Source organism: Pan troglodytes, chromosome 1, assembly GCF_028858775.2.
Source record: "Pan troglodytes isolate AG18354 chromosome 1, NHGRI_mPanTro3-v2.0_pri, whole genome shotgun sequence".
NCBI lineage: Eukaryota > Metazoa > Chordata > Mammalia > Primates > Hominidae > Pan > Pan troglodytes.
The window spans coordinates 180,843,303-180,868,419 of NC_072398.2; the positions used below are offsets into that span (position 1 = coordinate 180,843,303).

General features: G+C 41.8%; 1 protein-coding gene across 27 annotated transcripts in view; it reads right to left on the reverse strand.

The window, feature by feature from the left end:
* The window catches only part of ELAVL4 (ELAV like RNA binding protein 4), a 155,995-nt gene that overhangs the window by 21,620 nt on the left and 109,258 nt on the right, over positions 1-25,117 (reverse strand). For 23 of the 27 annotated variants that reach the window (XM_001135525.7, XM_009457392.5, XM_001135610.6 and 20 more), the window contains one exon: positions 4,907-5,010. In XM_001135525.7, the coding sequence (XP_001135525.1) occupies positions 4,907-5,010 (104 nt within the window). Of the gene's footprint in view, positions 1-1,213; positions 2,556-4,906; positions 5,011-25,117 lie in introns of those variants that run through there. The other 4 variants (XM_016962884.3, XM_016962874.2, XM_016962887.4 and 1 more) reach the window with 1 other exon arrangement.

Below are 25,117 nucleotides of genomic sequence, written 5' to 3' on the forward strand. Positions count from 1 at the left end.
AGAAGGCATCAGGTGTGGGGTCAAGGAGTACCAGGAATAATTTTTCAGAATCCACAGCCATTTCCAGAGTCTAAAATGATCCCTATTGGAGACGACTTTTAAAAACAAAGCTAGCCGGGCGCGGTGGCTCACGCCTGTAATCTCAGCACTTTGGGAGGCTGAGGCGGGTGGATCACCTGAGGTCAGGAGTTTGCAACCAGCCTGACCAACACGGAGAAACCCTGTCTCTACTAAAAATACAAAATTAGCCGGGCGTGGTAGTGCATGCCTGTAATCCCAGCTACCCCAGAGGCTGAGGCAGGAGAATTGCTTGAACCCGGGAGGCAGAGGTTGCCGTGAGCCCAGATCGCACCATTGCATTCCAGCCTGGGCAACAAGAGTGAAACTCTGTCTAAAAAAACAAAACAAAACAAAACAAACACACACACACACACACACAAACCAAAAACAAAGCTAAACAAATAGCATCCCAAACTCCTACATGAGGCAAGTCATCTCCACTGGGCTGGGCTCAGGGCTGAAACACTGAACAATGACCCAGTTTCCTAAGTGGGGTTCCAGGCTGCTCTGGCAGGCTAGTGAATGTAAGCCCATGGTCCATACTCCATAGCTCTCTGACTCACATGGATGGAAGAATCTCTAGGGCACTGTCATTTCTGATTCACCTAAATCCGAGGACCTAGCGCAGAGCCTGGAAAGCAGGGACCCAAGAAGAAATGAAGTCAGGTCTGTCCCTAGGTTGATGGCAGAAGCCCTGAGCCATGTCTGTTTACTAAAGAACCTGGAGGAGACACACAATTCATTTGTTTGCTTTTTATTCTCCTTCCCATGCCAGAGAGTATAACCCATGTGTGCACAGAGCCAAATACACACCCACACACCCTCACAGAATGCACGTGTTGCTGAGCAAGCAGGCAGTGTGACATTCCAACACTTACGACCTACTGCCAGAGAGTTATTTTTAAAACATTTTTTCTTACTCCAAGTCTCGCTTATCAATTGTGTCATCCTGGTTGTGTCTCTAAACCTCCTTGGGCCTCAGTTTCCTCACCTGTATAAAGGAGGTAATAGTACCTCCTGACAGGGCTATTTTAAGAATTAGAGTTGATGTGTGTAAAGCACCTAGCTCCAGGGATATTTCAAAGATGAAATGATATCAAGCATGTAAAAGGGTTATAATAGTATTGGATACAGAGTGAATACTCACTATAAATTAGCATTACTATTAATCTTTATTATTATTATTTCAAGCTCATGCTAACATATTAAGCAGCTCCTCTTCTGGCAGAATCCTTCAGAGGCCCTTTTGAAGCTAACTTGAGCTCCACTGCTGGCCTGTTGTATGGCTTTGGACAAGTCACTTCATGTCTCTGAGCCTGATCTCCAAGATGTGTGGTGGGAACTTTCTCCCACTAAAGAAGTTGTAACCCAAAGAACAATTCCCCTGGAGTCACCATCCACACTATGCATTGGAAGCTTAATTACACATCATGCTCTTTCTCTGCTTTGGTGCTGTGCCGATGCCTAGATTGCATGCTTCTGGAGAACAGAGGTCAGATTGCTCTCCGAATGCTGTCAGTATTCACACACAGTCATGTAACACTGCCCCTAATAAAAGGGAAATGGATATTTGTTGACTGGGAACCATCATTTGTGGGTACCTCCTAGTACAGGTTGAGTATCCCTTATCAGAAATGGGACCACAAATTTTAGATTTTGGAATATTTGCATTATACTGATTCAACATCCTTAATCCAAAAACTTGAAATCTAAAATGCACCAATGAGCATTTCCTTTGAGTGTCATGTAGGTGCTCAAAAAGTTTCAAATTTTGGAGCATTTTGGGTTTCAGATTTTCCGATTTGGGATGCTCAGCCTGTAGTGGACCTGTAATGAGCCATTCACTACCAATTGGCAAAACGATGTTTTCATATTTAAATTTGAGTTCATTTTTTTTTTGGTGGGGGTGGGCTGGGGGGTGGTTTGCAAACTGCCTGTCAAAAGGTCAACTATTAAGTTCTGTTTGGCCCACCTACATAATTCTTAAAATTCTTTGAGTTATTTTCTAGCTTTTAAAAATTGGGAGATTGGCAGGAAAAAATTCTAGATTTTCATGTGTATTGGACAACTGGTAGATCTGGCAACAATCTGGGTTTAAACAGTTAGCAGCAGCAGCAGAATAGCTGTCCTCTTTACAGCTCACTACAGTCTCCACCGATGCCTTAGAGCTTTCCAGAACCTTCCCTGAATCCAGCTGTTAATCATTAACCTTCACAGCTTTGGAATTAACTATTGATTTGCCTGAACCTACTTTGTGCATAACATTTAAAGTAGAGTGTTTTGCACTCCAGAGCTTTGAAAAGGAGGGGGAAATTTGACCAAAGCTCACAAACATGTACTAGATGGTCCTGAGACCTCTGTAATGTACGCTTCCAAAGAAGATACTTGGTTTTTTTCCAGATAGGCAAGTTAACTATTCCTTCATGGGAGTCAGAGCAAAGAGATAGATCTCATGTCACTTATCAAAGCAAACTGAAGCAGAGGTAAACAGTGGCCTGAAAGACAAAAAAGCAATTTAAAAAAATTAATAAATGATGAGACTATTAAACAGCATACAAAAGGGGTTTGCTTTTTTCTTTCCTTTAATATGATTTTTACCTTAAACATTGTGTCCCTTTAGAAAAGGGAAGAAAAGTTAATAAAGGAACCTATCACTCAAACTTAATTTTTAGTACAGCAAATAAACTGCTTTAATGAAAGGGCTGAAGTCCCCAGGTTTGCACATTAAATTTTCATTTGTAGAGGAGAATGGAAATTATTGATTCAGCCGTGGCATCGTGCATTTTGAATCCTACAGTGTCTCAGAAGCCCACATTACCGCTGGGTGCAAATGTGTTGGCAGCGTTTTGATACAGGGTGGGTGAGGGGGTGGGGAAAGGAATATAGATAACGGAAGGAGGCAGACTGACTCTTTACAGAAAGAAAATAATCGATGATCCTTGTCTCTAAGATCCACTTAGATAAAGCATCTGATGGCATGATGGGCTAGGGGGTACATCTGAGACCAGAAAAGCCAGGTCTACTCAGTCTTTGGGGAACCACAGTGGCCTTATGGAATACTTAAAAAAAAAAAAGCAAAATGGAAAGTTGATTATTTGATCCTAAGCCCCTGGAGAAGAGTTGGGGTTTCAAGAAAACTGTAAAGAAAAGTACCTTTTTCAGTTCAAGGTCAGGGTGTCTGTCAAGGGAAGAGTAGACATCTGACATTCTAATGCTGAACTGGATAGCACAGAAAATCAATCAAACCTACAAATACAGCTCTCAGTCTAGTGTGGCCTCATCAAAGAGTCAGGTGACATGAGCATCCGGTCTTTACTTAAAGCATGAAAATAGGTATGTTTTTACTTTGAAAGAAATTAATCCTCCTGCCTCTCAGAGGACTACCCCATAATTAAACAACTCTTGATTATTTCCTCATTAGAGAACTCATAGGAAATGATTCTAAGCCTAGACTGAGGAGCCTGAATCAGGTCCATTTTGGGATCTTTGTGTACCAGGCTGTATGAGATCAGGGAAAGCAATCATCTTTAGAAATAAGCTAAACTCAATTGCAAAAGTAAAGCTGCTTAAAAAAGAAAGAAAGATAATAACATATTCTAAAAAGAGAAAGGTTTTGCTTTGTTTTTGTTTTGATTACCTTCCAGCTAAGATTATCTTATACCAGTAGTCTCCTCTATCAGGCTGGATGTTGGAAAAGTAGCTTTGTTGGACTAAAAAGTTCTGGTTTTGTGTTTTCAGATGCTGAGAGCTGGTGCCATCTATAGATTTCCATTCTGGGAGAGGTTTCTCTTTTGTCCTACTTTGCGTCAGACCTGCTGTCGTGAGGATAAGAGCGCCCAGGAGACACTTCCCTGCAGTTTAATAGGCTATGAAAGATGGGGACTCATTAATTGGCTGGCAGCTGCCCCTAAGCAGGACGCTGCCTGGAGGTAGGGGAAGAAAGGGAAGGAAGGCCGAGGAGGAGGCAGGCTCCATCCACTAGACCACCACCGGCTGCCCAAGGGAATCCCCAAAGCAAACAGCACTACCTCCTGAAGGATCCCACAGGTGAAGTCTGAACCGAGAGTATGACTATCCAGTGACAGAAACTTAAACCTCCTTCTAAAGGAGCAGGCTCTGGGTTACTGTTTTTCTTTTTTGACTTAAAACAACCCTTCCTGAGATATTATCTACCCACCTAATTATTTTCAGATTGCTGAAATGTTACTTTTTCTGTCATTCCCATACTATGTTCTCATCGATTTTATTATAGTACCCATCCCTATTACACTGGTGCGTTTATTTATAACTGATGCTCCCTTTTCGAGTCTCGATTAGGAGGGTCCTAACCACCCTTAGGTAAAGCCAAGCTGCAGCCTGGCACACAAAGCCTCCTGATTTGGCCCTGCCACCTCCCATCCTCATCTTTTCACCTTCCCATCCAAACTTAGGCCACACTATTTATATGCTGTCCCTGCTCACAACGTCTTACGTTTTCACAGCTTTGCATGCGCTGTTTCCTCTGCCTGGAACAGCTTCCTTGCCTCAGCCTTTTCCCTTGGCTCAGCTCTGGCCATCTTTGCAGACTCAGGCTCACAGGCCCTCTTTGTGGGGTCTTGAATCCCAAATATCCCATCTGCCCTCTTAATTGGAGGTCTCACAGCTTGTGGTCCCTTCCCTCTACTCAACCCTCACCTCACTCTTCTGTAACACTCTGTGTCTCCCATTTAGTATAGTGGATGGTAAATGTTCTTTGAATAAATCAAGAACACTGCTTCCAGCCCCCACATAGCCTGGATTTACCAGATCAACAGAATGAAATTTAACCAGTGCCTCCTGAATCAGGAGCCAGCACATCACCTCTTACCTTTATGGTTTTGGTCTGGAGTCTGAGTCCATTTAAAGTGTTGATGGCTTTCTCTGCATCCTTTGGATCAATATAGTTAACAAATCCATACCCTAAACTCTGTCCTGTGGAAATATTAAAAAGAGAGAGAGAAAGGGAGAGACAGACAGAGAGAAAGAGAGAGAGAGAGAGAGCATGCTCAGTATCTTTATAGAGGCAACACTTCCCACTGCAGTGAGTCAAAACTCTCCTTTGGTATACAGTTCCTCTTACACCAGGGTTTACCCCCAGATTGAGAGGTTTCCAATTCCTCCAACTCTCACTCTCACTGGCTATTAAACTTTAGGAGCTGTGCAAGCTAAAACTGGGTAAGTGCCCCTGCACAGCCACACAAGAGATACACAAGTGTCCACATGATCAGGAAGAGGCAGGACATGGTAGCGGAAAGAGAACAGGTGTGGTTTGTCAGAAGAGACTTAAACTGGAGTCCTAGAGCTTTCCCTATCAGCTGCGCGACTTTGTAAGGAAGTCATTTAATCTCTCTCCCCCTCCCACCTCCAATCTCTGTTCTGGAGATAACAGCACTTACCTCAGGTAGGTTTGAGAGAGTGAGAGATTGCGTATAAAATGCCTACCAAGTACATTGTCTAGATTGGAGTAGGTGCTCAACAAAAGACAGCTATGCTCTGCTCAGGCCTGTAAAATTGAGGCAAGTGCTGGACACAGTAGCAGTGTCTATTGCCTCGGTCATGCCAGCCACACCCACATTCAGAGGGATGTAGCAAGATTTGAGTAGCAAAGACTGGAGATGTGTATAGTTAAGGATGCAGGCATGGCTAGAATTCAAAGCAGTTGCTACAAATCATTCTTTACCCTCATCATTCCCTGAGCCAAAGAACAATAAAGAAAAAGGAGAGGGGGTTTCTACTGGAAAGAGCTGGGGAGCTCCTAACACAAAGCTAAGAGTGCAAATAAACTCTGAAAAGAGGATTTTGCTGCTTTAGGTGGAGATGGCATCAACTTGTCTGCAAAGAGAGGTAGCAAGTGACAGGGCTCCCCCCAAGTGAAATAAAAATAATGTGCTTGCAATCGTGCCACTGATTATAAATAGTCCATCAGCTTTGCCATGTGTCATCAGCCAGAAATATCATTAGGAAACTTTACATTTTCTGACATACCCTTTAAGAAACACAGAGCTTGGGGTGGCTGCAAAACCAGCTTGAACTTCCCAAGCAATGTTATTGATTTGTGGGCGGCAGCAGAGCCGAAGGGGAGGAAAATGACAGGACGTCACATGTCAGCAAAGACTGATTACATAAAGCTCTCTTTGGAGTACTGGGGCCAGGGCTGGGAGACAATACAGCAAAAAGCCTGCCATGTCCTGGTGATAGGAGCCCATTTCAGCGGCCAAAAAATCTTTCCAACAGCTTCTGTTTTGCTGGTAAATGTCTGTGTTTGTGTTGGTTGTAGGAGGAAACCTGGGAAAACAAGTTGGGTTCTGGATGAGAAAATGGGTGACTTTGTTATAGGATGGAGCAAAGAGAATCACAAGAAAGCTCAATGGCATTTGACCCCAAATGGAAAACCCAAAATGACACTTCCATTAGGATATTCCTTTGTTTTGGAAGAACAGGGTGAGAAGAAGAAAGACAGGGGCAAACTTTACCAGACATGCCCTTCACCAGCCAGGATTAGTAACTGAAGAGGAAGGAGAGAATGCTGGGTGCACTCCAGCTGCTGGGACCCTTCTCTTTCCATCTCACTGTGTAAGTATGGTGTGTGAGTGGCGTGTGTGTGTGTGTGTGTGTGTGTGTGTATGTGTGGTGGGGGCAGGGGGAGGTGAATTACAAGACCCTGCCATATGTTCCCAGAAATTTCATTTTGCAAATACAAAAATACAGAGACCAATTTCATTGGTTTAAAAATATCATTTATCCGAAATTTGGTGTCACCTCATCAAACCTAGCTAAATAATTCACCTAATTAAATACATTTTCATCATGCAAATTTCTCAGTCATATTTACCTTGCATATATGAGAAGCTTTAAAAATTGCTGTCCAAAAGTATTCTTATAATCACTTTTTAAAAACATTCACCAAGTTGAGCTGCTTTTAAAGGATTTTTTAAAACAATTATCTCAATGATAAACCTTATGCATAAGTTCTAGGAAACTGGTCAGATGGTCAATCTATCCAGCCCAATTTAATTTGCATAAAATTAAAATAAATTATGAAAAATATAAACAAAACACCACTTAACAGCAAAAATTAGACCTAACTCACATTGGAGTAGTACTTGATTTATTTATACTGATGGAACATATGTGGAGGAATCATGCTTACGAGTGGTACATGCTCCTGACACACTATCCATCTTTCTAAAATTACTCATATATTGATGAAAATCTAAAATAAATATAATGGGCATAATTTTCACATTCTATATTTTATTTTTGTTTTAGACCTTTGCTTCTGGAGGAAGGAAAATACATTCAAGTCCTAGGAAGATTCTGAAGGTCAAATGAGGGAAAGGAGCCCTGCCCAGCAAGATGTATCATGTCAAGCCACCTGCTTCTATCAGTCCCAAATCCACCATCGCCTTAGTTCCTGACTGCAATTAGCACAACTGTGTTATCACCTGCTCTAGCTTTAGAGAGAGACTGCATTTAACATCAAGAATGAGGGTGCTTTTGGGAAAATGAAAAAAAAAAAAAAAAAAAACACATGAACATCATTTCAGAAAGGAAGAGGAAAAATGATGATGATTCTCCTTGATATGAAATAATGAACTGCAAGCTCTAAAACAGAACATTGCATTGAACAAGAGGAGGACAGAGGCAGAAAAACTTGCCTGTGAATTGAAAGATATGAGATAGTCTGGTACCACAATGAAACTACCTGTGGTTAGCCTAGTTCATGAACAGGTTTTCTTAACATGCTTCTCACCATCATAGGAGTTCAGCTAAGTCTAATAAAAAGCACTCCATGGATCTAAGCATTCTCTTTTAACATGTCCTGTAGAGGATTAAATCTCTACGTAGAAAATAAAAAAACCCAAGCTTTACTTCTTTTAGAAACGATTTCAGTAGTAAGGGAGAGTAAAATGAGGAAAAATTTTATGTTTTAATTTTGGTGGCCATATATTGGTGATGGGTTTTATATTTGCAGTTCTGTATGCTAAGTGTACCTAGAAAAAAATAGATGAAACGCATTCACAAAAAATAGCAACACTTTTTCTATGGGGACCAAGAGAAATGCTATGCTGGGAGGGCCTGAGGGATCCAGTCTGGAGCCCAGAGCTAGTGTATCTGTATGTGTATTCCAGAAATAATATCTTTTTATTACTCTTTCTTTTTTTTCCAAATGGCTACATCTTCTCCCTTTATCAGCAGTAGCAAGATTTGAGAACATAGGGATGGCAACAGTATTTTCAGAACAGAAAATTAAAACAAGCTGTATTTTTGTTCCCAATTTATGAGTTTATTTTGATGGGAAGTTGAACAAATAAAAAGGAAATCATCAAAGTTATGTTTATTGAATCCTCTTTATTAAAAAATAAGATATGAAATTAAGACTGCCTCCAAAATTTAGAAACTATAGTGAGCATTTGGCCCCTTGGTGCCCAGGTGACCTACAACCCTTACTGTGACCAGTCCCTAATAATCCTGTCCAGCAGGCATGTGTGAATGGTCACCAGTTATCATGCATGGGCAGGAAATACATTCTTGGCAGTTTGAGATGGAAACTTATAATTCAGAATGTACTTTCCAAGAGAAAACTGCTATACATAATGGCTACACTTTAAAGCACTTCAGAGTATTTTGAATTAAACAGGTTTTTGTTTTTAACAAGCTGTTCTTAAATCTGAACTTCAATATTTCTGTTTTTATAAAGCATAGGCACATAGGCACACACACAAATACACAATGTCTCCTCCTACTATGACATGGCAACATCTTTATTCTGTTATAATAATTTGTATATCCAACTCTTCCCCTTAGAAACAAAACACATCTTCCCATAATAACTAGCTCATAAAAGTTTCTATCCTTGCACATAGTAAGTCATCAACAAATGCTTGATAAATGAAAGAATGGATGTATGCATTTGTACTAGTCCTCCATTACTGAAAGCATATGACCAGAATGTTTGGTAAGTTTGGGGGAAGAGGGGGAAAAGAGGGGGTACCCAGGGAATTAATTTTGCATTTGTGAGAAAGAGAGGACACAACAATAAACTGACTCCGGGGGCTGGAAAACAAAACACAAACAAGAAATGTCCTGGGTAGGTTCTCCTCTGGCACAGATCAGATGAACAACAAAAATCACCCTTATCCACCTTTCCACAGAGATTCTGAGTTTACAAAATGCTTTCCCATCCTTCTATGCATTTGATTCTCTCAACAACCCTGTTTGAGAGATAATTATCATTTTATAGATGTGGATATTGAAGTTCAGAGAAAATGGTGATTTGCCTAAGATCACAGAGCTAGATCATAGTCTGGATCAGGGGTTAGAAAACTTTTTTATGTATAGGGCAAGACAGTAAGTAGTTTAGGCTTGGTAGGTCTTATGGTCCCTGACAACTCTGCCATTGTGTAACAGCCATAGACAGTATGTAAACAAATGAGTGTAGCTGTGTTCCAATGGAACTTTTTCTAGAAAAACAGGCAGTAGTGGCCCAATTTGGCCCACGAGCTGTAGTTTGTTATCTTCCGGTCTAGATCATTTGACTTCAAATCCTGTACTCTCTGCCACAACTAGTTACTCCATTTGAACTAAAATGTTATTATAATAACAATGATTCTGAGACCCTGAAATGTATCAGAGGCTTTTTGAATCTGCTGTGAAAGAGTAAATTATCTCCAGTAGTTTGTGTTAAGCATTTTTGTTATATTTAATCTCTAGAAAGTGTTGAGAGCATAGCTGGTTATAACCCCTTATTTTCCCAGCCATTCTGGATAGACGTAGCTTTTCCTTGCCTTTAGGATCCTGGGGATTATTCTGATCCTGACATCCTTATGGTTGATGGCTGCAGTAGAGAAGCTGGCCAGAAAGAACCTCAGCATTTCTGCACTGCCAATCTGCACACCTTGCTCTTTCACTTTTTAAAAACCAGCATTCTCCAGAAACCGAACAGTTACTCCCCTCATCTACAAAGCCCCTGAGGAGGCAGCCAGATGGGTAGCTGCTGTTGAAAACTTCTGAGTTGAGTAAGGAATTTTTATGGAAGTTAGAACCCCTAGTTCAGGCTGAAATCCTGTTCTCAAAGCGCATGATAAAATCCCCAGTCACCTCAAAATTACCCGCATAGCAATAATCCACATACTAGGTTAATTGCAGCCAACTCCATATCCTGGGACTCCTTCACTGCCCATTCTGAGAGGTCTTTCTTGCTTTCAGCAGGCTTAAATCTACCCAAACACACCCAAGAAAGGGTCAGATGAATGGTTGTTACTGCATGTATCAATGTGTGTGTGGTTCAAAACTATTTGCTGTATAACCTTGGTTAAGTCATTTAAGCTTTATCAGTATGCTCTCTTATCTGGAAAAAATAGAGATAATCCCTTAATTCTCACAATCAAAGTATCACTGTGAAGATTATATTAACATGGGGACTAATAGCAGCTACAATTTATTCAGTGCCTACTTTGTGCCAGGCACTGTGCTAAGTGGCTTATTAATGTTACCTCATTTAATTCTGTGTGAAATGGGTATCATCAGGCCTACTGTGCAGATAAGGAAAGTGAGGCTTGAGAAATGTTAAATAATCTGTCTGAAGTCAACCAGCAAGTAGGCTCCGAGGCTAGGATTTGAATGAACTCCAGTCTGTTGGATATCTCAGTTCACACTTTCTCTCTACAGGGACTGGCCCAAGTTTAAGTGTCCAGCAGAGTGTCTGGCATCAGGCAGTTACTCAAGGGGATACATTCACTTGCACTGGGGGTCTCTTCTCCTTCTTAACACACTGACTGGGGATCCCTTGGGGTTCTGGAGCACCTATGATTGTTCCCTCCCATCCCACCTCTGAGAGGCTTACAGTGAGTCTTGGCTTATTTCCTGCAAGCCCAGTGTTACTACAGCCAACTAGTCAGAGGATTTATTTTCTTTTGGTCATTCACACAATTTCCTCAAACTAAGTATGTGGGGTTTTTTTGTTTGTTTGCTTGTTTTGTCTCATTCTTTTGCGCAAGCTGGAGTATGGTGGCATGATCACAGCTTGCTGCAGCGTCAAACTCCTGGGCTCAAGCGATCCTCCCACCTCAGCAACCAGGGTAGCTGAGATTACAGGTGCATGCCACCACACCTGGCTAAATTTATTTGTTTATTAAGAAATCAGGTCTTGTTTTGTTGCTCAGACTGGTCTCCAACTTTTGGGCTCAAGCATTCCTCCTGCCTTGGCCTCTCAAAGTGTTGGGATTACAGGCAACCATGCCCAGCTTAAGTATGGTTTAAAACCTTGCTACTCAAGGTGTGGTTCCTGTATCAGCATCACTGGCATCACCCAGGGACTTGTGAGAAATGCAGATCTTCAGGTCCCATCCCAGACCTACTGAATCAAAATCTGTACTTCCACAAAATCCTCAGGTAAGTCAAATGCACATGAAGGATTAAGAAGCATTGGTTTAAAGTATGATGAGAAACACTGGAAAGAAAGGGAATTGGAGTTGGTCAGACGTGTGTCTGAATCCCAGTTCTTCAATTTACCGCTGTGTGACTCTGGCTAAGTTAAATTAACCTCCCTGTGCCTTGGTTTCTGGGGATACTACACACCCAACTCATGGTAACAGAGAAGGGAAGCTCTGATGAGAAAGCTCTCAGAATTTCTTGATATATGCTATTTCTTTTTGTCCCCAGAATTTACATTCTTACTTTGCGTCTTTCTGCTCCAATAATCTCATTTATAAGATGGGGCTAATATTACTTTTTTCAAGGGGTTAATAGGAGGATTAAAGGTGATAATGCATGTAAAGTCACTGCCATAAAACAGATGCTCAATAGATGTTGGTTCCTTTTCCTTCTTCTCTCATGCCCCACGAGATACTATCTGACACTGTGGTCTATGTGAATGTTATTCCTCAATGAAACCGCAACCTTCTTAAAGGTAGAGGCTGCTTCTGATGCCTTTCTTTTACATTGGAGCATATAATATTCAACATGCACACAAATCCCACATATAACTAGCACCTACCACATGCTAGACACTATGGGTAGACCCCAAAATGACCAAAAAATTGTCCCCGCATTCAGGGAGCTTATAATGTAGAAGGAAAACACAGGTATAAAACTAATTATAGCCCAGCAAAAATAATACATATAACAGGTATTTTTCTTTTAAAGCTATATAAAAGGACAGAGAGGAAGTTGAAATTGATTCTGACTGAGTAGAGTAGGGAAGGCTTCACGGAGGTGGAGACATTTGAGCTGGGCTTTGAAGATAAAGCAGAGTTTTGATAGAGTTTCCCTATCACAATGATGACATTCCAACTTGAGGGCTGAATCTAAGTACTACATTTATCCCACAGATATTTAGTGAGCATGTGTTATGTACCAGGCATATTCCACTCACTAGGAATATAAAAGAGAACAAAACCTACTTGTTTTCTGCCATCACTGAATTTACATTCTGATTGGGGTTGAGGGAAATGGACAAGAAATACATAAATGAAATATAACGTTTTTCAGATGATAGTGAGTTGTAGGGAGAAAATAAAGCAGAGAAGAAGGAAGGCAGTGTAGGGGGTGGAGTTGCGATTTTTAAAAGGTATGATGGTTTTTAAATAGGTATGATAGTTAATACTGAGCGTCAACTTGATTAGACTGAAGGATACAAAGTATTGCTCCTGGGTGTGTCTGGGAAGGTGCTGCCAAAAGAGATTAACATTTGAGTCAGTGGGCTGGGGAAGGCAGATCCACCCTTAATCTGGTGGGCACCATCTAAACAGCTGCCAGCGAATATAAAGCAGGCAGAAAAATGTGAAAAGGAAAGACAGGCCTAGCCTCCCAGAGATCCAGCATCTTTTTCCCATGCTGGATGCTTCCTGCCCTTGAACATCGGACTCCAAGTTCTTCAGTTCTTTGACTCAGACTGGCTCTCCTTGCTCCTCAGCTTTCAGACAACCTGTTGTGGGACCCTGTGATCATGTAAGTTAACACTTAATAAACTCCCCTTTATATGTATATACATACACATATATATATGTGTGTGTGTATATATATACATATCTCCTATCAGTTCTATCCCTCTAAAGAACCCTGACTAATACAGATTTTGGTACCAGGAGTGGTTCTAGAGGAACAGAATATTAAGGATGGAGTTCTTTAATTAGTTTTGGGATTTTTGGAGTTGGCTGCTTAATATGATTAGACCCCAAAATGCTAAGGACTCTACTTCTAATAGCACAGAGAACATTGATAGTCTTTGGCATGACCTGTTTAGAGCGTTATGCAAAATAAATGAATTTGATACTCCTGATTCACCGCTCGTGAGTGGCAAGGAGTTTAGTGACTCTATACATGATACCTTTGACTGTATGTGGAGAACCAAGGAACATAATGAAGCTGGTTGGTTGCTCCTAAGTTCAGTGGACAAAGTGATGAAAGAAAATGATGAACTCAGGGATTCTGTCTCCCAGCTTCAGAAGTAGATACTGAGCTTCAAATCTACTGAGATTGCCTTGAGTGAGAGTCTTATCTCTTGTAGAGAAAGAACTGAAATTGTGGAAAAACAGACATGAGCTCTTATCATGTGAGTGGCTGACCTGCAACTAAAGATGCATGCACAGCCTCGCCAGGTGTCTACTGTTAAAGTGAGGGCATTGATTGGAAAAAATGGGACCCTGAAACTTGGAATGGGGATGTGTGGGAGGATCCTAATGAAGCTGGGGACACTCCTGCCACCCTGATGAAGCTGGGGACACTCCTGCCACCCTGATGAAGCCGGGGACACTCCTGCCACCCTGCCTTCTCTTCCCCAGTTTGCGCCAATGGCCTCATGTGGAGTTCCCTATGATCAGTTGACAGAGGAAGAGAAAACTAGGGCCTGGTTTAAAGATGGTTCTGCACACTATGCAGGCACCACCCGAAAGTGGAGAGCTGTTGCACTACAACCCCTTTCTAGGACATCCCTGAAGGACAGCGGTGAAGGGTAATCTTCCCAGTAGGCAGAACTTTGAGCAGTGCACCTGGGTGTGCACTTTGCATAGAAGGAGAAATGGCCACATGTTCAATTATATAGTGATTCATGGGCTGTAGCCAATGGTTTGGCTGGATGGTCAGGGACTTGGAAGAAGCATGATTGCAAAATTGGTGACAAAGAAATTTGGGGGGAGGTATGTGGATGGACCTCTCTGAGTGGTCAAAAACTGTGAAGATACTTGTATCCCATGTGAGTGCTCACCAATGGGTAACTTCAGCAGAGGAGGATTTTAATAATTAAGTGGATAGAATGGCCCGTTATGTGGACACCACTCAGCCTCTTTCCCCAGCCACCCCTGTCATGAACAAAGTGGCCATGGTGGCAGGGATGGAGGTTATGCATAGGCTCAGCAACATGGACTTCCACTCACCAAGGGTGACCTGGCTACAGCCACTGCTGAGTGCCTAATTGGCCAGCAGCAGAGACCAATATCGAGCCCTTGATATGACACCATTCCTCGGGGTGATTAGCCGGCTACCTGGTGGCAGGTTGATTATATTAGACCTCTTCCATCACGGAAAGGGCAGAGGTTTGTCCTCACTGGAATAGACACTTACTCCAGAAATGGGTTTGCCTATCCTGCACACAATGCTTCTGCCAAGACTACCATCCATGGATTCACGGAATGCCTTATCCACCATCATGGTATTCCACACAACATTGCCTCTGACCAAAGCACTCATTTTATTGCTAAAGAAGTGCAGCAGTAGGCTCTTGCTCATGGAATTCCACTGATATTACCATGTTCCCCATCATCCTGAAGCAGCTGGATTGATAGAATGATGGAATGGCCTTTGAAGTCACAATTACAAAACCAACTAGGTGACAATATTTTGCAGGGCTGGGGCAAAGTTCTCCAGAAGGCTGTGTATGCTCTGAATCAGTGTCCAATATATGGTACTGTTTCTCCCATAGCCAGGATTCATGGGTCCAGGAATCAAGGGGTGGAAGTGGAAGTGGCACCACTCACCATCACCTCTAGTGATCCACTAGCAAAATTTTTGTTCCTGTTCCTGCAACACCACGTTCTGCTGGCCTAGAGGTCTTAGTTCCAGAGGGAGGAACGCTGCCAACAGGAGAAACAATAACAATTCCATTAAACTGGAAGTTAAGATTGCTGCCTGGACACTTTGGGCTCCTCCTACCTTTAAGTCAACAGGCTAAGAAGGGAGTTGCAGTGTTGGCTGGGGTGATTGACCCAGACTATCAAGATGAAATTAGTCTACTACTCCGCAATGGAGGTAAGGAAGAATACACGTGGAATACAGGAGATTCATTAGGGTGTCTCTTAGTATTACCACGCCCTGTGATTAAGGTCAATGGGAAGCTACAACAGCCCAATCCAGGCAGGACTGCAAATGGCCCAGACACCTCAGGAATGAAGGTTTGGGTCATTCCACCAGGAAAAAAACCATGACCTGCGAGGTGCTTGCTGAAGGCAAAGGGAATACAAATGGGTACAGAAACAGGGACTGTAATTGTCATGGGTATTTCCTCCTTCTTTTGCTAAAGACATGTTTGTGCATGTATACACTTGTACTAAGAAAATGTCTTTATTTTATTTCCTTTTCCTTTATCATGTGACATAAGATTTATTGACTTCATATCAGCATTTAAGTATTGTTAACTCAGTATAATGGTATTTGGGTTGGGGATTGGTGCGTTTCTGGTTGTTTGAAGGATAGTTGTATTATGTTAGGTGTAATCATGAGCTTATTACTACCTTTATTTGAAGATTATTTATAACCTCAAGAGATGTGTATGGGTTCAAGTTGACAAGGGGTGGACCTGTGATGGTTAATACTGAGTGTCAACTTGATTGGATTGAAGGGTACAAAGTATTGATCCTGGGCGTGTCTGTGAGGGTGTTGCCAAAAGAGATTAACATTTGAGTCAGTGGGCTAGGGAAGGCAGATCCACCCTTAATCTAGTGGGCACGGTCTAATCAGCTGCCTTAGAATATAAAGCAGGCAGACAAACGTGAAAAGGAGAGACTGGCCTAGCCTCCCAGCCTACATCTTTCTCCCGTGCTGGATGCTTCCTGCCCTTGAACATCGGACTCCAAGTTCTTCTGTTTGGGAACTCGAACTGGCTCTCCTTGCTCCTCAGCTTGCAGACAACCGATTGTGGGACCTTGTGATTGTGTATGTTAATACTTAATAAACTCCCCTTTATATATATATACACACACACATATATACACACACACACATACACATATATACACACATATATACATATATACACACACATATACACATATATGTATATATACACACATATACATGTATATACATATACATATATGTGTATACATATATAAGCATATATATATGTGTGTATATATGTATATGCACACATATACATATATACACACGTATATATACCTATATACATATATGTATGCATATATATGTATATGTATACATACACATATATTTGTATACATATATACGTGTATGTGTGTGTATATGCATATATACGTATATACATATACCTATATGTATATATAGTATATACATGTATACACACACATATATATGTGAGTGTGTGTGTGTGTGTGTATGTATGTATGTGTATATATATATATATATATATATATATATATATCTCCTGTTAGTTCTTGTCCTTCTAGAGAACCCTCACTAATACAGATGGTCAGGTAAGGCCTCACTGCTAACATGATGTTAGAGCAGAGATCTGAGGGAAAGGGCTGGGGTGATTGAAGGGTGGTAGCCAGTCACTTCTATTAGAGAAAAGGGCATTCCAGGAAGAAGGAATCTCATGTGCAAAGGCCCTGAAGCAGGAACGTGCTTGGCATGTTGGAGCAGTGGCACAAGTGAATGTGAGGGCAATCCATCATCACGCTTGTCAAATGACTGAAAAGAGGAAAGGGGCACCCTTAGTTTCTTCAATCTGAATTACCATGCTGCTGAATAAGACATGTATGAAAAAACCACAGTGGCCCCCTCCCCTCAGTCTTGCAGATCAGGCGAACATTCTCACTGACACATCCTTTGAAAACTGTCTGGTAATGTGTCTCTGTTCCCCACTAGACTGGGAGCAACATGGGAACAAGATGCTGCTTTATTCATTTCTCTTTCCCCAGGAACTAACAAAGGGCCCATGACATTATTGGATATCCAGTAAATGTTTGTTGGGTAAACTAATGAATATTATCCATTCACATGGATATTTACATTCTCTTAACTACCTTCAGTCTCCCAAATACCAAACATAAAAGGACCGGGAAAAGCAGCAAAATCTTTTTTTTTTACCAGAGCCTTACCCATGTCCATAGGAAGTTGGTAAGCGGAACCCGATCCCATAAGACACATGTGAAAGACCTGTGGGCATTTAGTTTGAAGGAGACAAGACTCTAGAGGTATCCAAAGCCCTTTCTTTTATTTTTTATATTGTATTGCTGTGTTGCCCAGACTGGTCTTGAACTCCTGGCCTCAAGCAATCCTTCCACCTAGGCTTCCCAAAGCACTGGCATGTGCCACTGTGCCTGACCTCAAAGTCCCTTCTAATATTTTGAAAGGTCATGATGGGAAAATAAGGGTAGACTTGCTATGTGGGGCCCTGAAGGAGAGAATGGGAGTCAGGCAGTGGAAGAAAACTAGGGAACAGATTTTTGCCTTTATAAAAGGATAACTTTCTAATAATGCTTTTTTAAGGGATGGGCTGCCTTGTGAGGTGGCGAGAGCCCCATGCCTAGACATGTGCAAACAGAAGCCAGACCTACTATTTGTCTGAGGATGCTAGAGCAGTAGGTAAGACTGACCCATAAGATCCCTTCAAAGGTTCTAAATTATATTTGTTTTAGACTCAATGCTCATAGTGGGTTTCAGTTTATACTTATTTCTAACTGAGAAAATAAAAATAATAGCAAATATTTTTTGAGCACGCATTATGGGCCAAGCACTTCACTTATATCATTACTTACATAATCTTTACAACTCTCTGAAGCAGGTATTTTGATATCTGTTTTACTGAAGGGGAAATTAAGGCCCATTACAGCCCAGAGGGAGAAGTAGCTTTCTTGTCTAGAAAATAGTGGCTAGGCCCATCTGACTCTAGAGCCAGTGTACTTTCTGCTGTGCCCTGGTTTCTTGAATATGTGCTCATTTGTATGCTAAATACCTGACATTAGCATAGCATGCCTGAGACTTTGAGAGAGCATGCGGTTGTTTGTTTGGGTTGTTTCTTTTGAGACTGAATCTCACTCTGTCACCTAGGCTGGGGAGCAGTGACATGATATGGGCTCACTGCAACCTCTGCTTCCTGTATTCAAGCAATTCTCATGCCTTAGCCTCCCGAGTAGCTGGGGTTACAGGCATGAACCACCACTCCCGCCTAATTTTTGTATTTTTAGTAGAGACGAGATTTTGCAATGTTGGCCAGGCTGGTCTCGAACTTCTGGCCTCAAGTGATCTGCCGCCTCGACCTCCCAAAGTGCTGGTATTACAGGCGTGAGCCACTGCACCCGGCGAGAGAGCATGGGTTTTCTAGTACCAACTCCAAGTCTTTGTTCTCCCATTTAATTCCAATATATATCCCAAAGTATCCCATTCCCATCTCCCAACTTGGCTGTGCCTTTCAAACTGGATCTGGTGCATCATAGAATGACAATCTTGGAAAAGACTTTAGTATCAGCCATCTTCAAATCCCTTCTACAAATGTGGAAACTGAGGACAAAGAAAGAAGCAAGGAGCTCATGATCTAGTAGAAAAGTCAGACTCATGAATTATCAGTGATAGTAGAGTATAGTTAAGTGTTACAATAGTGAGATGAGAGAGGGCTTTCTGGAGGATGTGATATCTGAATTGAGACTAATTTGAAAAAATTGACAGGAGACAGCCAGGCAATAGGCAGTCAAGGGCAACAGGTATAGTAGAGCATTCCAGAAGGAGAGGACACAATGAGCACCCATTCCTTGAGAAGAAAGAACTGTCACGAAATTTATAGTCATCACTTCCACTTGTTGTTGATGTCAACCTGTACTGTCAATACCATTTCTAAGTTGAATCCATTCTCAGATGTGTATATGAGATCTCCTTATATCTCTGGCAGAGATTCAGGAAGCATTTAAGCATCTGTAATTTTGAGTGTGTCTGCTCTCTGCCAACAATATTGTTTAAAAAAACAGGACTGGCTGGGTGCAGTGGCTCACGCCAGTAATCCTGGCACTTTGGGAGGCCAAGGCAGGTGGATCACTTGAGGTCAAGGGTTTGAGACCAGCCTGACCAACATAGCAAAACCCTGTCTCTACAAAAAGTACAAAAATTAGCTGGGTGTGGTGGCATGTGCCTGTGGTCCCAGCTACTTGGGTGGCTGAGGCAGGAGATTCACTTGAACCCAAGAGGCAGAGGTTGCAGTGAGCCAAGATCACACCACTGCACTCCAGCCTGGGCATCACAGCAAGACTCTCTCTCAAAATAACATCAACGCAACAACAACAAACCCAGGACCCGAATTCCCAAAGTATTTAAAATTACCTTGGGCCAGTCCTTGGTTATTTCCAGAGGGTATATTCTGGCTTCCTAAGTAGATGTTTGTACTCATCATGTGGCATAAAGATGGCAACAAGCAAAGTGCCTGGCCTACAGTAGGTATTTAATATAAGCTTGTTGAACTGAATGTATTTCTCAATAGACCCTAAGTTCCTTAAGGGTGGGCGCGTGAGTCTTATTATGACCCACATGGATCTTGTTATGACCAATGTCTGGTACATAGTAGATTTTCAAGAAATCTATGTTGAATGGATGGATGAATGAATGAATTCAATAAGTGAATGAATAGTAACAAAAACAGTTATCATTTTTTGAGTGCCAGTCAGTATACTAAACATTTTATTTCTATCATTTCATCTATTGTCTAAAGCAATCCAACAAGGTAAGCATTATCATTGCAATTTATAATCAAGGAGGCCTCAGATTCCAAGATCTGAACATCCATCCAGCTCCAAAGCCCACACAGGCCTTTAATAGAGTTTCTGATTTCAGAGAAGATAGCCAAATTGTTCACATAGATGTAAAATGATGTCTCTGAACATGAAAATGCACAGACTATATACATTCATTTCTAGCAGTCTCAAAAGCAGAAAGACCAATTACAAAGCTACACTATTCATTAAGAAAGGCCAACTGCTGCGTGCAGTGGCTCACACGTATAATCCCAGCACTTTGGGAGGCTGAGGCAGGAGGATTGCCTGGGCCTGGGAGGAGGAGGTGCAGGGAGCCACGATCTTGCCCTTGCACTCCAGGCTGCATGGCAGAGGGAGACCCTGTCTCAAAAAACAAACAAAAGAAAGGCCAACCAACTATTTCTCAAAGGAGGTATTTTCTTGTCTTCCACTCCCCCACCCTTTTGGTTTGTTATATAAAATAAATTGCTCCAAATGACAGATCTTTAAATACACATTTCAAAAATACACCTCAATAAACGAAAAACTGAACTAATCTGAACCTGATTTTTCTTCTGTTTGTTCAGAAAAGAAAGGAAATTTGTAAGATAAAAGCTGGTATCAAGTACTTAGTTAAAAAAAAACTGAAAAGGAAAAGATATTCTAAGTAGTGCACTAGGACAATAGAAGCCTCAGTGACAACTATCTCACCTTCAGCATTTATCATACAAAAAGAAGGAGTATTCAGACTGATGACCCTGGGGCAATGAAAGATTCTTAATCGAAGCAACATTAAATTAAATTATGTTCAGAATATTCTTACAAGACAGGAAAGAATAGTCACACGTTTAAAAATATTTTTAACAAGGGTTGAAAAAAAAAGAGGATGATTTTGGCAAACTCCCAGCTAGCCAGAAAAATGAACCAGAATTCTTAATTCTTGGTTGGCTTACTCTCACATGAAACAAAGGTCTGGGTGTCAGATAGACAAGACATTCCACCCAGAGTGGATGCAAACCAACAGGTGATTCCAGCAATGCAGCTGATGTTAACCACGAGGGTTTAGCAACAAAAGAGGAAGAGATAGAAAAAATTATCAGGTTAATACTAATTACATACACTGTAATTAGCCTTTGGGCAAAATGAGACTTTCTGTGGGTGAAATGTCTGTGCATGAAAGGAACTGCTATATTTAACACTAAGACAATGGCTTCTAAAACTCCCACCAGACACCATTCTTACAAAGGGCATGTAGAAGCTCCTGATATCATGTTGGGATTTAGATCAAAAGGGACAAGTTATGTGAGAGGGCTTGGCACAGAGTAATACTTCATAAACATTAACAGAATATAAATCCATTAAAACTGCCTTATTCAAAGTGAAAGACATTTATGGCTCTCACTCAAGGAGATGAGATAAATAACTTGTCCATACAGAGATAAGTCAGGATGCCAAATGTTAGCTGAAGGACTTTGAAAACCTCTGTCAGCATGTCCTTTCTGAAATAACACTAAGGTGCTCTCTGGCCTTGGATCTACCACTAATATCTGTGTGAAATGCAGAAATGGACACCTCTGTCCTTATCATCGAGGAGTTCGCTGATAGTAAAGTGCCAGGCATGAAGCTCACCACCATGTTCTAACATCTTAGTTTGATTTCAACAAATGTTTAAAAAGAAAGAAATTCCCAGATCCATGAAGAAGAAAAAAAACAAGAAACAAAAGAATGTTTTCCCTTTTCATTGCTATTTAACTTGCAGGTAGGAAATAAGGCAAAATAAAGACATAAAAACCCAAGAACAACTCATGCAGAAATAGGTCTTTAGGGTAGAAATTGCGGGGGAACGTCATCTTCTTTGATTTTCTAAAAAGCTCGGGATTCTTGCGGAATGGCTACACAAAGCAAGAATGACCCCAGTTTCATTACATGGAGTCAAGTACCTGGCAGATGTGAAAATGAAGGAGTGCCCAGGAATACGAGTGAGATTGCAAAATACGAAGACCTTCCAATGGCTCAGCTCTTCCAGGCAATGGAAAATGGAATGTCACCCTGACAGTCAGGACACCAGATGAACCCACGGTTTGAATCATACGCAGAACGTGCTCAGTACTCAATAATTTTCAAAAAAATGCCTAGTGTGAGATGGGACTGTGCTGATGCTAGAGTTTGGATCCGTATGGCATCATTTTCTGTTCCTCCTGGGAGTAGGTGAGACTTTCCCAGGACACCAACGCTTTTACTTGCCCACCCCGGGGCAGCAGAAGATCTCCCCTCTTTCTTAATGAAATAAATGAGGTCTTCATGTAGGAACTGTTGCAAACTGCCTCCTTGTCTCCCACCCTCAAATTTATCCTCCAAGGACTCCATTCTTCTCTCCTGGCTTAGAAAGGAGAGTATACAAAATGCTGGAGGGAAAAGGGTTCCTTGGGTAATGCTCCATATTATACCATTCCTTTTCACGTTGTGTTAGCACAGGTTCAGAGAAGAACTGATAAAAAGAGCCCCCCTTTTTTTTTTTTATTTTGAGATGGAATCTCACTCCGTCACCCAGGCTGGAGTGCAGTGGTGCGATCTCAGCTCACTGCAACCTCCGCCTCTCAGGTTCAAGTGATTCTCGTGCCTCAGTCCCCCAAGTAGCTGGTATTACAGGCGCCCAGCACCAAGCCCAGCTAATTTTTTGTATTTTTAGTAGAGACGGGGTTTCACCATGTTGGCCAGGCTGGCCTCGAACTCTTGACCTCAAGTGATCCGCCTGCCTCGGCCTCCCACAGTGCCAGGATTATAGGCATGAGGCACCATGCCCCACCAAGAAATCCCTTTTAAACTTGGTTCACTTCAGTTTTTCAAACTCATTTGGTCACAGAACCCCTTTTAAAAAACATTATCAATTAAGCACCTTTGGAAAAGATTTTTAGATGGAATTCTCAAATGAATATTACCCTTTGAAACAGGACTGAATACTGTCTCAAGATTTTTACTTAAGGTGGGGGATCTGGTCCCCAAACCTGAACTATAGTTCCTGAAATAACAATCCTGCCAGTTGAAAATAAGACCAAGCCACAGAGTATTTCTTTCTTTCTTTTTTTTTTTTTTGAGAAGGAGTCTTGCTCTGTCGTCCAGGCTGGAGTGCAGTGGCACGATCTCGGCTCACTGCTGCAACCTCTGCCTCCTGGGTTCAAGCAATTCTCTGCCTCAGCCTCCCGAATAGCTGGGATTACAGGCGCCCGCCACCATGCCCAGCTTGTTTTGTATTTTTAGTAGAGATGGAGTTTCACCATTTTGGCCAGGCTGGTCTTAAACTCCTGACCTCGTGATCCACCCGCCTTGGACTGCCAAAGTGCTGGGATTACAGGGGTGAGCCACCAGGCCTGGCTGCCATGGAGTACTTTTAAGGTCTCTTTTCACTGTGACAGTCTATGATTTGGCTTCTCAGATGACATCACACAGTCTTGCTTCTGGGATAATCTAGACACAGGACAGAATTGCATAGTGGGGAGGGGAGTCAGACATCTGAAGACACATTTTCATGTTGGTACAAGTTGTACAAGTCTGGTTCTAGCTCACTGTGTGAGTAGTCAGCAGTGAGCTCCTGAAGTTTCACTAGGAGAACCAAAGACCCAAGGAAAAAAATGCAAAACAACTGTGTGTGGCTGTATGGATAGTCAAGCAGGAGCAAACTCTGATAGGTACACACATACACACATGCAGACACACACACACACAAACAGAGTATCTACACTTAATGAACAAGGCATACGACCCTGGAAGCTAGTACAGTATAGTAAATACAAACAGAGGCTTTGGAGTCAAATAAACATTGGTTCGACTTTGCCACTTAGAAGCTGTGTGATCTTAGATAAGTTACTTTCTTATCCAAGATCACACAGCTGTTTCCTCATCTATAAAATGGAGCTAATAATACCTACATCTCACAGAACTCCTGTAAGAATTATATTACTATATGCCAGGTGTTGTTCTGGGTAGTTTACATAAATTAATGTTCACAATAATCCTATCAGTATCACTATTTTATAAATGATAAACCCGAGGCCCAGAGAAGTTAAGAATTTGCCTGTGGCCGGGCGCGGTGGCTCACGCCTGTAATCCCAGCACTTTGGGAGGCCGAGGCGGGCGGATCACGAGGTCAGGAGATCGAGACCATCCTGGCTAGCACGGTGAAACCCCGTCTCTACTAAAAATACAAAAAATTAGCCGGGCGTGATGGCGGGCGCCTGTAGTCCCAGCTACTCGGGAGGCTGAGGCAGGAGAATGGCGTGAACCCGGGAGGCGGAGCTTGCAGTGAGCCGAGATCGCGCCACTGCACTCCAGCCTGGGCGACAGAGCGAGACTCCGTCTCAAAAAAAAAAAAAAAAAAAAGAATTTGCCTGTTACACAGCTAGTAAATGATAAGGCAGAGACGTACATATAGGTAGTCTAGCTCTTAATCACTAGACTATCCTGTCTAGCACCGTGCTGGATTAGCTTAGGCCTAAAATATTCCCTTAGCAGACACAGATACACATATCTATATATACAAACACCCTATACCTCCTCTTCCTCTCTGGTTTTTAAAATCTGATGTTTTGGTTATTAGTTTATTACATGGTGCCATTCAAATGGGCAACATGTGGACACCAGCTTCCCACACACAAGGATCCTATGTGGCTGCTCAAGGAACAGAAGAACAAATTCAAGCCTGAGAAATGTTAGTTCATTCTGAATGATGACTCACAGCCGCTATTTTCACAAACAGCCTGCTAATTAAACTTTCTTATGAACTCTGCTAACCAATTTTCCCAATGCATGGAGGAAAAATCATTCATTATAGACCGGAATCCAAAATCTAATATTAACAGCACAAGTAGGATCTGTGGCATTGTAATTTGATCAGCTTGAGCATTAATAACAGTTAGACACTGATGTCTGAGAGAGTTAATCAGCTTTTGTTGAGATGTACGCAGATAACTGAGCAAAACCTCTGGAAGGCAGACTAGGAAGGAAAGATAGCTTATCACAGGGGGTTTAAGGGTTTGTTTTACCCTCATAAATCCCCTGCTTACAATGTCCTATCTTATAGGTGACCACAGTAATATCCTGAATTTACCAGCACATTAGCAAATCATCTG